General features: G+C 35.4%; 1 protein-coding gene across 3 annotated transcripts in view; it reads left to right on the plus strand.

Annotated features, from left to right (window-relative positions):
* GBE1 (1,4-alpha-glucan branching enzyme 1) overlaps window positions 1-13,951 on the plus strand; it is a 283,451-nt gene that overhangs the window by 181,923 nt on the left and 87,577 nt on the right. For 2 of the 3 annotated variants that reach the window (XM_082460430.1, XM_082460432.1), the window contains 2 exons: window positions 4,661-4,776; window positions 13,010-13,137. In XM_082460430.1, coding sequence (XP_082316556.1) covers window positions 4,661-4,776; window positions 13,010-13,137 — 244 coding nt within the window. The remainder of the gene's footprint in view (window positions 1-4,660; window positions 4,777-13,009; window positions 13,138-13,951) is intronic. The other variant, XM_082460431.1, reaches the window with a different exon arrangement.

Raw genomic sequence — 13,951 nt, forward strand, 5'->3', positions numbered from 1 at the left:
GCTTTATATTTTTATGGGACTCTAATCAACTGGAAATATTAACTGTGTCATGGGCTGTCTGATGACATTCTGAAGTAGAAAAAGTAAATTGCCTTTTCTATTGTACCCTCTGCCAGACGTTTTCCTACTTTGACTCAAGGCAAACCATTCAATTGAGATGATTCAGTTCATTTATTACTACAGAGCACATTGAGTAATATTTGTAGTTCAGTCATAATTTGGAATATATCCTAACTCTTCTTCTCAGCCCCTCAAAGAAGGAAACATGCAATTAATGGGTGCTGAATTTGAAATTTACGATAGTAGGATTAGTAATAGACGTCTTTCAGAAATCTATATTTTCACTGGTATATATTCCTTAAGCTTGTTCTGGTGTTCTGTTTAAAAGGCAAAGCTTAGATTCAGTGAACGATTTCATTCATGTGTAAGCTTAATAATTGCATCATACATGTGACTGCTGAAAAGTAGGGTGCAAAACAGAGTACCTCAGCTGGAGGTCCTTTAGATTTAGATTTTTAGCATATATTTAAGATTTCACCAGCCCCCAGTAAAATTGCTGAGAACTGAGTCTCTCACGAGCTTCCCTGGTAGATGACACTTCACAAGTGTTGTGACAGTTTGTTGTCAGAGGAATTAAGTGTGACTCTATCAGGAGAGGGCGACTCTTGGAAGTTTACACCTAGACTCCTTTGAACTTTGCCCCATGCACCTTTTTCTTTGCCGATTTTGCTTTTATCCTTTTACTGTATGTAATAAATCATAGCCATGAGCATGACTATATGCTTAGTCCTGTAGGTCTCCTAATGAATCACTATATCTGGATGTTGTCTGGAGGACTCCCGGTACAGCTTTCCTCTTGTAATTTAACTTCAGTGACCTGGGATAAATATATTTATATAATAATTAAATACATTGTTAACATTAAGTTGGATGTTTACATAGTGTAAGAAAAAAAAAAGCTACATCTTTATTCCAGTGATACTGTAAACCCTCTAAAACCTGCTCTCTTTCAACTTTGAGTTCTGGATTGTGTCCATGCAATTACTCACGTGTACAGTCTGGTTATTTAGGGACTCAGACCTCAGTCTTCCTGGTTCTCTGTCTTGTTAGGTCTTGAAAGCCCCAATTTTTGTGATCTGAGTGCAAGCAACCTGTGTTTTAAATCAGTTTTATTAGGATCCTGAGTTTATAGAGTGAATTTATCTGTCTGGATTTATCATGCTAAGATGATAAGAGAAAATCTGGACTACAGAAATATTGGGAACATAATTATGAGTCTGTCTTTCCCCCTATTTCCTGCACTGGTAGTTTATTTTTTCTTGAACAACAAAGGCTATTTATTTATAAAAGGTTACCTTTCAATTTTTTTTACTAACTTTTTAAAATAATCTAGTTTTAGAAAATATGTATAACCAGAGAATTAATACTTTTAACTTTTGCTTTCTATTTTCTGCTACTAACTTGAAAATTTTAGATCTGATTTTTTTCCTGAATGTATTTCCCAAGATTTTGTTAAAAAACAAAGTGTTCTAGAGTTTGTTTCTTTACTATTTTCATTCTAGATAGTTTACTCCCCTGTAAAATTTTGTGTCCAGTTGACCATTGAACAACTTGGGGTTTAGATGCACCTACCCCTGCTCAGTTGAAATCCACATCTGCTATCTCTGTCTCAAAAACAGAGTAATTGATAAATGACTCACTCAAGCTGAAACAGTTTGGATTAGAATCAGGACTCAAAATATAGTTCTTTTGATTCTACATATTGTGATCTCTAATTGAACACAAACTTTTCCCCACAGTTCACTAATTTAAAGATCTATAAAATGAAAATCCAGATACTATATTTATCGAAAAATATCCACATATTAGTGGATCCACACTGTTCAAACCCATATTGTTCAAGGGTCAACTGAATCTCTTTTCTATCTCTACAGACTACACATCTATTTTATGTTTTATTAATGGTTTACATATTCATAAAATATAATAAATGAATTATTTTGAAAGCACTACAAATTTGATTTGTTTCTATCTGTTTAATCTTGTGGTGATTTTTTAAAAGAATTTTTATGTTGTTTAGACTTTGTTTCAGGTTAAGAGAATTTTAGAGGTCCATAGGATAGAATTTAGTATTTTTTTAGCCCATTTGAACTTTTTAATTAGATGCTCCATTTTCATTATTGTTTCTTTTCTGATTATCACAGGAAATTCTTTTTCTATTTACTCATACCAACAATCTGTCTGCTCACATAGTTACAGCCAAGTATGTTAAATGTAGTTTTATAACTCCTTTTGGTCAAGAAGAAGATAGATTAAATATTGTAATAACAGGAATCAGTAGGACATTTAATAACTCCGCCCTTAATCAAGTATGTGATATTGGGCAGTACTTTTTAATTATTAGATTCACATCACCTCCTTTTCTGCTTTTTATTGAATTGCAATATCATTGGCTTTTTTTCTTCTTTTCTCTTACTTTATCTCTGTAGATATTAGGATGCAGTTTTCACATTTGAATGTGTTTACCTGTCTAACATAAATGTCTAATATTTATGTTAGAAATTGACAGCAAATGTCCACCAGCCCAAGCTGGTGACATAAATGAGTCAATAGGGTTGGTATGAAAATGTGGCTTTGCAGGTACTGGGAGGAACCAGAAAGTACATGTTCCATCTTCAGAAATTCAAACTGAAAAATTGAAAGTACAGTTGTCCCTCAATGTCTGCAGAAGATTGGTTCCAGGAGCCCCACCATATACCAAAATCCACAGATGCTCAAGTCCCTTACATAAAATGGCATAGTATAATGAATACTGTGGTTGCTCTGTATCCAAGGTTGCTAATCCAAGAATATGGAAGGATGACTGTATATTTATTGAAAAAAAATATAAGTGGACCTGTGCAGTTCGAACCTGTGTTGTTCAAGGGTCTACTGCCTTCTGTAAGATAAACAAAAACAGTAATATGTGTCAGATCAGGCCCAGGGACAGTCTGTGAACTCTGGTTTACATAGTCATATCTTCATACATCTACCCAAGATATTTAGTTTTTAAACAGGTTTTGTTCCTATGCTGAGGTATTTTGGGCTAAAAATAAATTTCAGTTTGCCTTTCAGAAGTAAAATATACATTACCAATCAAATGGACAAATGAGAAAAGTATGACCTTTCCAAAATATTATTTAGAAAGGATTATTGATATGCAAATTTATTCTTTCTGAACTATTCATATAGCAACCTTGTTAAAAAAAAAAGTATAGACATGCTTCCTTTAAATTTTGCAGTGAACCCAAAACTGCTCTAAAAAATAAAGTTTATTAATTTTAAAGAAACTTCAAAAAAGTATAGATATTAGAAATTGCTGTACAAAATAGAGCAATTTTGATCTATTCATTTCTTTTTGTTAAGCAGAATTTTTTCTCTTTAAACCCTAAATGAATATGCATTAATAGAAACATTGGTATATTCTACCTTCATCATGGCCTGGACCTAACAATCTAGAACCTCCTGGCTCCCTTTCATATCTACTGGATTGCTTGGATTTCTGGTTTTTTTTTCATTTCTTAACTTTGAGTAAGTTTTTGAAACTCAAAGTAAGTTATTTAAAGCAGTTAATTACCAACGATACTCATCTTGCCCCAAGTCTTGATTTACAATTCTGGAGTTGATTGTGATGACTTAATCTCCACTTATGTCAGATTGCTCTTTAATATATAGAAGGTTAACAAAATTACATAAATTTCAAATGGGTTAAGGAATTGTGTACACTATTACTGCTTTGTCATTAAACTAAATGAGGTATTAAAGTCTTAAGACCGTAGTTATAATGAGATAGAGAACTCAACCATAACTGTATGACTAAAAAAAAAATACTAATTGATGATGCCCTCTTTTCGATTGTCCAAAATAGCCTTGTTTCATGTGGTGTTTTTAATTGAGTTATAACAGTGCTTTGTTTTCTTTCTGTTTTTATGGATATAGGACTCTAACTTGTAGAACTTTTTACTTTATTAAACATGTATATTCTAGTAATTAGGTCTCCTTCTTTTACCCTCACAAAACAAGTCTAGTAAGTATAATACTGCTTGTCATATGGTTGATTTTAAAAGTCTTTTTTTTTCTTTTACTTTTTATTCTGAACTATATCTGTTTTAAACTGTAGAATAAGGAAATATTTTAAGCAAACACTGAAGGCTGAAAGCAGTTTTCTATTGATAATGAAATTATATTTTCTAAAAGGAGAAACTATGGTTATATTACATGAAAAATCTTGATGAAAATTCAGAGATAAGTGACAGACTTTGTGTTGTTTTTTTTTAAGTAACCAGTACTGTATAGTAATCACTGTATGTTTGCATTGAACAAGACAGAGTCCCTGCACTTTGGACCAGACTGACACATTTTTTCCTTAGGTTTTTCTCAGATATTGAGTGATTTTGCAACTAAAGAAATTTAACAAATTTTCCTTTTAGAATGAATTTCACCAAACAAATGAGGTAAATCTTAGTAGTTTTCTGTTGTTTATGTGATATATTTCTTTGAACATCATGATTCCTAAGAGAGAGATTTTGATTTTAATTATTACTGTTAGCAAAGGATGTATAAGAATTAAGGAAAATACTATATACATTATGCTTAAATATATATTTATCTAATATTTTAGCTGGGAAGTTTTAAGATTTCTTCTGTCAAACATAAGGTGGTGGTTGGAAGAATATAGATTTGATGGATTTCGTTTTGATGGTGTTACATCCATGCTCTATCATCACCATGGAATAGGTAGGTAACCTGATACATTACAGATGTAACTAATGATTTTATTTTATTTTTTACTGGAAGATTACAACCAGGCTTGGGGTTCAGTTATGTCGCTGCAGTAACCATTATTGTTGGATTGATTTTTATTAGTTCCATTGTGTATGTCTTTTCTCTGTTCACTTCTGATCCCCTTTTGGCAAGAGATTGGGTCAAATATATTTTATAAGTACATAAAAGATAATGATTTTCTTTGAAATATATCTACTTAATAATATGCTCTTCTTAATATGTAGCATTCTTTTAAAAATGTTTTTTAAGGATACCATTTATTACAGCACCCTCAGGCTGTGAACATGACAGCAGTTGTAATGAAAAATAAATAACAAAAATAATAAATGAGAACATTTGTTAATGTATGGGTTCCTTTGCATATTAAACATTGACGAAAATATGTATATTTTAAATATAGATGTGCTCAGTTAAAATTAAATTGTAAATTAATTTGTAATTAAAAATATGGATCAAAGATCTTCAGTTTAAAAGTTGTACAGAGAAGTGGGATCACAGAATCCTAATCCTTCAATCGATAACATGGAGAATAATTATTCTTTTTTTAATGACCAAATATTTACTGGCAACAACCAATCCAAAAAATTGACTCTAGAGTATAAATCAAAAAGTGGCTGCCAAGGAAAGATGCTATATTCAAAGTGTGCTGTTACCTGCTCTCAGTCATGATGCTGCCCACACGAAACATTCCTAGGGAAGAAGTTGAATCTATAAGACATGACAGGTTTCATTGATATCTTCCACTTTGGAGAGAAGCTGACTTAGGGGATGAAAAAGGCAAGCAAGACAAAATTCAAAAATATCCTCTCCTAGATTAAAGCACCTACATGCCCCACATTCTGAGTTACTTAGCATGCTTTCCCACTTTGAGATGAGGATAAAAACAAAAACTGAGGCAGTAGACATTCTTCAAGATGGTGGAGTAGAAGGACATGCTCTCACTCCGTCTTGCAAGAGCACTGGAATCACAACTAACTGCTGAACAATCATCGACAGAAAGACACTGGAACTCTCCAAAAAAGATACCCCACATCCAAAGACAAAGGAGAAGCCACAATGAGATGGTAGGAGGGGCGCAATCACAATAAAATCAAATCCCATAACTGCTGGGTGGGTGAATCACAAACTGGAGAACACTTATACCACAGATGTCCACCCACTGGAGTGAAGGTTTTGAGCCCCACATCAGGCTTCTCAACCTGGGGGTCCGGCAACAAGAGGAGGAATTGGTAGGGAATCAGACTTTGAAGGCTAGCGGGATTTGATTAGAGGACTTCGACAGGACTGGAGGAAACAGAGACTCCACTCTTGGAGGGCACACACAAAGTAGTGTGTGCATCGGGATCCAGGGGAAGGAGCAGTGACCCCAGGGGACACTGAACCAGACCTACCTGCTAGTGTCAGAGGGTCTCCTACAGAGGCAGGGGGTGGCTGTGTCTCACCATGAGGACAAGGACACTGGTAGCAGAAGTTCTGGGAAGTACTCCTTGGCATGAGCCCTCCCAGAGTCCGCCATTAGGCCCACTAAAAAGCCCCGGTAGGCTCCAGAGTTGGGTCACCTCAGGCCAAACAACCAACAGGGAGGGAACCCAGCCCCACCCATTAGCAGACAAGGGGATTAAAGTTTTATTGAGTTCTGCCCACCAGAACAACAGCCAGCTCTACCCACCACTAGTCCCTCCCATCAGGAAGCTTGCAAAAGCCTCTTAGATAGCCTAATCCACCAGAGGGCAGACAGCAGAAGCAAGAATAACTACAATCCTGCAGCCTGTGGAACAAAAACCACATTCACAGAAAGATAGACAAGATGAAAAAGCAGAGGGCTATGTACCAGATGAAGGAACAAGATAAAACCCCAGAAAACCAACTAAATGAAGTGGAGATAGGCAACTGTCCAGAAAAAGAATTCAGAATAATGATGGTGAAGATGATCCAGGAACTAGGAAAAAGAATGGAGACAAAGACTGAGAAGATGCAAGAAATGTTTAACAAAGACCTAGAAGAATTAAAGAACAAACAAACAGAGATGAACAATACAATAACTGAAATGAAAAATACACTAGAAGGAATCAATAGCCAGAATCACTAAGGCAGAAGATCGGATAAATGACCTGGAAGACAGAATGGTGGAATTCACTGCTGCAGAAAAGAATAAAGAAAAAAGAATGAAAAGAAATGAAGACAGCCTAAGAGACCTCTGGGACAACATTAAACACAACAACATTCGCGTTATAAGGGTCCCAGAAAGAGAAGACATAGAGAAAGGACCCGAGAAAATATTTGAAGTGATTATAGTCAAAAACCTCGCTAACATGGGAAAGGAAATAGCCACCAAAGTCCAGGAGGCGCATAGAGTCCCATACAGGAAAAACCCAAGGAGAAACACACTGAGACACATAGTAATCAAATTAGCAAAAATTAAAGACAAAGAAAAATTATTGAAAGCAGCAAGGGAAAACGACAAATAACATACAAGGGAACTTCCATAAGATTAACAGCTGCTTTCTCAGCAGAAACTCTACAAGTCAGAAGGGAGTGGCATGACATATTTAAAGTGATGAAAGGGAAGAACCTACAACCAAGATTACTCTACCCGGCAAGGATCTCATTCAGATTCGATGGAGAAATCAAAAGCTTTACAGACAAGCAAAAGCTAAGAGTATTCAGCACCACCAAACCAGCTCTACAGCAAATGCTAAGGAAACTTCTCTAAGTGGGAAGCACAAGAGAAGAAAAGGACCTACAAAAACAAACCCAAAACAATTAAGAAAATGGTCATAGGAACATACGTATCAATAATTACCTTAAACATGAATGGATTAAATGCTCCAACCAAAAGACACAGTCTCGCTGAATGGATACAAAAACAAGATGCATATATATGCTGTCTACAAGAGACCCACTTCAGACCTAGGGACACATACAGACTGAAAGTGAGGGGATGGAAAAAGATATTCCATGTATATGGAAATCTAAAGAAAGCTGGAGTAGCAATACTCATATCAGATAAAATAGACTTTAAACTAAAGAATGTTACAAGAGACAAGGAAGGACACTACATAATGATCAAGGGTTCAATCCAAGAAGAAGACATAACAATTATAAATATATATGCACCCAGATAGGAGCACCTCAATACATAAGGCAACTGCTAACAGCTATAAAAGAGGAAATCGACAGTAACACAATAATAGTGGGAGACTTTAACACCTCACTTACACCAATGGACAGATCATCCAAACAGAAACTTAATAAGGAAACACAAGCTTTAAATGACACAGTAGACCAGATAGATTTAATTGATGTTTGTAGGACATTCCATCCAAAAACAGCAGATTACACGTTCTTCTCAAGTGCACACAGAACATTCTCCAGGAAAGATCACATCTTGGCTCACAAATCAAGCCTCAGTAAATTTAAGAAAATTGAAATCATATCAAGCATCTTTTTTTGACTAAAACGCTATGAGATTAGAAATGAATTACAGGGAAAAAAACGTAGAAAGCACACACACATGCAGACTACACAATACGTTACTAAATAAACAAGAGATCACTGAAGAAATCAAAGAGGAAATCAGAAAATACCTAGAGACAAATGACAATGAAAACACGACGATCCAAAACCTATGGGATGCAGCAAAAGCACTTCTAAGAGGGAAATTTATAGCTATACAAGCCTAACTAAAGAAACAAGAAAAATCTCAAGTAAACAATCTAACCTTACACCTAAAGAAACTAGAGAAAGAAGAACAAACAAAACCCAAAGTTAGCAGAAGGAAAGAAATCATGAAGATCAGAGCGGAAATAAATGAAATAGAAACAAAGAAAACAATAGCAAACATCAATAAAACTAAAAGTTGGTTTTTTGAGAAGATAAACAAAACTGATAAACCATTAGCCAGACTCATCAAGAAAAAGAGGGAGAGGACTCAAATCAATAAAATCAGAAATGAAAAAGGAGAAGTTACAACAAACACCGGAGAATTACAAAGCATCCTAAGAGACTACTACAAGCAACTCTCTGCCAACAAAATAGACAACCTGGAAGAAATGGACAAATTCTTAGAAAGGTATAACCTTCCAAGACTGAACCAGGAAGAAATAGAAAATATGAACAGACCAATCACAAGTAATGAAATTAAAACTGTGATTAAATATCTTGCAACAATCAAAAGTCCAGGACCAGATGGCTTCACAGGTGAATTCTACCAAACATGTAGAGAAGAGCTAACACCCATCCTTCTCAAACTCTTCCAAAAAATTGCAGAGGAAGAACACTCCCAAACTCATTCTATGAGGCCACCATCACCCTGATACCAAAACCAGACAAAGATACTACAAAAAAAGAAAATTACAGACCAGTATCACTGATAAATATAGATGCAAAACTCCTCAACAAAATACTAGCAAACAGAATCCAACAGCACATTAAAATGATCATACACCATGATCAAGTGGGACTTATCCCAGGGATGCAAGGATTCTTCAGTACACGCAAATCAATCAATGTGATACACCATATTAACAAATTGAAGAATAAAAACCATATGATCATCTCAATAGATGAAGAAAAAGCTTTTGACAAAATTCAACACCCATTTATGATAAAAATTCTCCAGAAAGTGGACATAGAAGGAACCTACCTCAACATAGTAAAGGCCACATATGACAAACCCACAGCAAACATCCTTCTTAATGGTGAAAAACTGAAAGCATTTCCTCTAAGATCAGGAACTAGACAAGTATGTCCACTCTCACCACTATTATTCAATGTAGTTTTGGAAGTCCTAGCCATGGCAATCAGGGAAGAAAAAGAAATAAAAGAAATAAAAATGGAAAAGAAAAGTAAAACTCTCACTGTTTACAGATGACATGATACTATACATAGAGAATCCTAATGATGCCACCAGAAAACTACTAGACCTGATGAATTTGCTAAAGTTGCAGGATACAAAATCAATGCACAGAAATCTCTTGCATTCCTATACACTAATGATGAAAAATCTGAAAGAGAAATTAAGGAAACGCTACCATTTGCCATTGCAACAAAAAGAGTAAAATACCTAGGAACAAACCTACCTAAGGAGACAAAAGACCTGTTTGTAGAAAACTATAAGACACTGCTGAAAGAAATTAAAGATGATACAAACAGATGGAGAGATATACCATGTTCTTGGATTGGAAGAATGAATATTGTGAAAATGAGTATACTACCAAAGCAGTCTACAGATTCAATGCAATCCCTATCAAATTACCAATGGCAATTTTTACAGAACTAGACCAAAAAATCTTAAAATTTGTTTGGAGACACAAAAGACCCCAGATAGCCAAAGCAGTCTTTAGGGAAAAAAATGGAGCTGGAGGAATCAGGCTCCTGGACTTCAGACTATACTACAAAGCTACAGTAATCAAGACAATATGATACTGGCACAAAAACAGAAATATAGATCAATGGAATGGGATAGAAAGCCCAGAGATAAATCCACACACCTATGGTCAACTAATCTATGGCAAAGGAGACAAGGATATACAATGGAGAAAAGACAGTCTCTTCAATAAGTGGTGCTGGGAAAACTGGACAGCTACATGTAAAAGAATGAAATTAGAACACTCCCTAACACCATACACAAAAATAAACTCAAAATGTGTTAGATACCTAAATGTAAGACCGTCACTATGTAACTCTTAGAGGAAAACATAGGAAGAACAGTCTTTGATGTAAATCACAGCAAGATCTTTTTTGATCCGCCTCCTAGAGTAATGGAAATAAAAACAAAAATAAACAAATGGGACCTAATGAAACTTCAAAGCTTTTGCACAGCAAAGGAAACTATAAACAAGACGAAAAGACAACTCTCAGAATGGGAGAAGATATCTGCAAATGAATCAACGGACAAATGATTAATCTCCACAATATATAAACAGCGCATGCAGCTCAACATTCAAAAAACAAATAACCCAATCCAAAAATGGGCAGAAGACCTAAATAGACATTTTTCCAAAGAAAACATACAGATGGCCAAGAAGCACATGAAAAGCTGCTCAACATCACTAATTATTAGAGAAATGCTAATCAAAACTACAGTGAGGTACCACGTCACACCAGTTAGAATGGGCGTCATCAGAAAATCTACAAACAACGAATGCTGGAGAACGTGTGTAGAAAAGGGAACCCTCTTGCACTGTTGGTGGGAATGTAAATTGATAGAGCCACTATGGAGAACAATATGGAGGTTCCTTAGAAAACTAAAAATAGAATTACCATATGACCCAGCAATCCCACTACTGGGCATATACCCAGAGAAAACCATAATTCAAAAAGACACATGCACCCCAATGTTCATTGTAGCAGTATTTACAATAGCCAGGTCATCGAAGCAACCTAAATGCCCATCGACAGACAAATGGATAAAGAAGATGTGGTACATATATACAATGGAATATTACTCAGCCATAAAAAGGAATGAAATTGGGTCATTTGTAGAGACGTGGATAGATCTAGAGACTGTCATATAGAGTGAAGTAAGTCAGAAAGAGAAAAACAAATATCGTTTAGTAACGCATGTATGTGGAACCTAGAAAAGTGATACAGATGAACTGGTTTGCAGGGCAGAAACTGAGAGACAGATGCAGAGAACAAACGTATGGACACCAACGGGGTAAAGTGGTGGGGGGTGGGGGGCGGGGGGTGGTGTGTTGACTTGGGAGATTGGGATTGACATGTATACACTAATGTGTATTAAAAAATTAATTAATTAAAGAAAGAAACAAATAATGTGCACAGCAAAAGAATACATAATATACCAGAAAAAAAAGTGAGATGACACAATTAACATTAAGACACAGTGTTTAATTTATAAAATTCCATGATAAAGAGAAAATCATCAGGTAATATGTAGAAGAAAAAACAATTTACCTTCATGGTTGAAAAAAAATGCCTGGGCTCATACCACTGTAGTGCCACAGCAATGTCTACAGAATTCTTAAGGAAAGAAAGTGTTACTTGAGAATTGAATATTTTAATTGCCATTGAGGGATAAATTTGAAAGAACTTGAAGAATAAAACTTCCATAATTACCTGTGAAAATATCCTTTAGAGATAGAATCCAGCAAACTGAAAAATAAGGAGCCAAAATAAAGAACTTAGATATAGGAAATGAGGGGGGAAAAAGGCAGGCATTGAGCACTAATTAGATTTAATTAAATATAAGAGTAGACAACTGAAGGAATATAAAGTACATAGTATAATAATACCAATAAGTGAAATATACTATAAGCAATCAAATCAGGAGGTGGGGGAAGAGGAAGTAGAAGTTGAGGGATTTTAGACTGTTTTTGTCATCATAGGAAAACCATGCTGCATAAATTGTAGCCATATTTAAAATAATATAAACATTATGTCTCAATTTTATGATGGTTTTCATATTTGCTTTTCTTCAGAGGGATCGAATAGGAGCTAGCTAACATTAATATCTCTTAATGTGACAAAAAATGTATCTAAAACAAAATTTATGAATCTCTTTGGTATCATTTTTTTAAATTTATTTCTTTTATTTCTTTATTTTTTGGCTGCGTTGGGTCTTTGTTGCTGCGCACGGGCCCTCTCTAGTTGTGACGAGAGGGGCTGCTCTTAGTTGCGGTGTGTGGGCTTCTCATTGCGTGGCCTCTCCCGTTGCGGAGCACGAGCTCTAGGCACGCGGGCTTCAGTAGTTGTGGCACTCAGGCTCAGTAGTTGTGGCTTGCGGGCTCCAGAGCACAGCCTCAGTAGTTGTGGCACACGGGCTTAGTTGCTCCGTGGCATTTGGGATCTTCCCGGACCAGGGATCGAATCCGTTTCCCCTGCATTGGCAGGCGGATTCCCAACCACTGCGCCACCAGGGAAGCCCTCTTTGGTATCATTTTACTTTATTTTCCTGCTGTAAAATTCAGTTCAAATTAAATTAAAATTTTAAATCACAGGGTTTTTGTTTGCTTTTGTAAAACAAAAATTGAATTGCAGGATTGTCTGAACTTTGAATGTAGATATGGAGTACTTTTGTAAGTTAAATCATATAATTGCTGGTTCATGACATTTTGCTATGATAACAAAACTGATATCAACCAACTAATTGGTGGGGGCATTTGTGCAGAGTTAAGACTTGCATGCTAAGATGATGCATCCATATTGGTTTTCTGTTCTCCAGGTCAGAATTTTTCCGGTGACTACCATGAGTATTTTGGACTACAAGTAGATGAAGACGCTTTGACTTATATCATGTTGGCAAATCATTTGGTTCACGCGCTGTATCCAGATTCTATAACAATAGCTGAGGTAAAGCTATAATGATCTCTACCCTCTGACCCCCTTTAAAATAGAACATTTTGTCAGCATACAATATTTGAATAATCTCTATGTTGTCAATAATTGCATAAGTGCAATTATACCCTGACTATAGTGCAGCTACCTTGTGTGGGTGGCATATTATTCAGAATTCACTGTTTTTCTATTAGCAGATAGTGTACCCTAATTACTTGTCATTATTCCATTGTTAAAAAAGAAACTGCCAGTGGTTAGAAAGTAAAATACCCTAATCAGTGGACAGGTCCTTTTACCATGTGACCTTCAGCACAGAAGAGAATTGAATATTAATATGCGTCCGGCTATTTAAGTTTTTTTTTCCTTTCTGGTTTAACCATTAGAGATGGCATGGATCACTGCCTGAGAGCTTCTCTGAAACCCCTCTTGTTCTGATGCGATTACCTTTCTTGTTTACATTATTGCTCTCAAATTGCCAAATGTTCACTAGTTATTCATGATTACTGAAGGTTCATGATTAACTGTCCCAAAGCTACACTGTAATGATATAATTCGGTATATGCATAATTGACAATTCCCCTCTTGGTGATAAATTTGATAAATTAAGAAGTTTGTTAAATGCTTAGGCTAATTTATATTTAGTAGTAAAGTCCCTCTGGTTTTGTGAGTCCTCTAACTAGGAATTATTATTAAAATTGAACTTAGTGTGTTAAAACTGTTCTATACAAAGTGTAGTGGTTGGCATATAAAAGTAGTAAGGCTATTGTTGAAAGAGTAGGAGTTAAGGTGTATTTTCACATTTTTGGCATTTTGTTCATTGGAATGAAAT

This window comes from Balaenoptera physalus, assembly GCF_965194825.1.
Source record: "Balaenoptera physalus genome assembly, chromosome: 4".
NCBI lineage: Eukaryota > Metazoa > Chordata > Mammalia > Artiodactyla > Balaenopteridae > Balaenoptera > Balaenoptera physalus.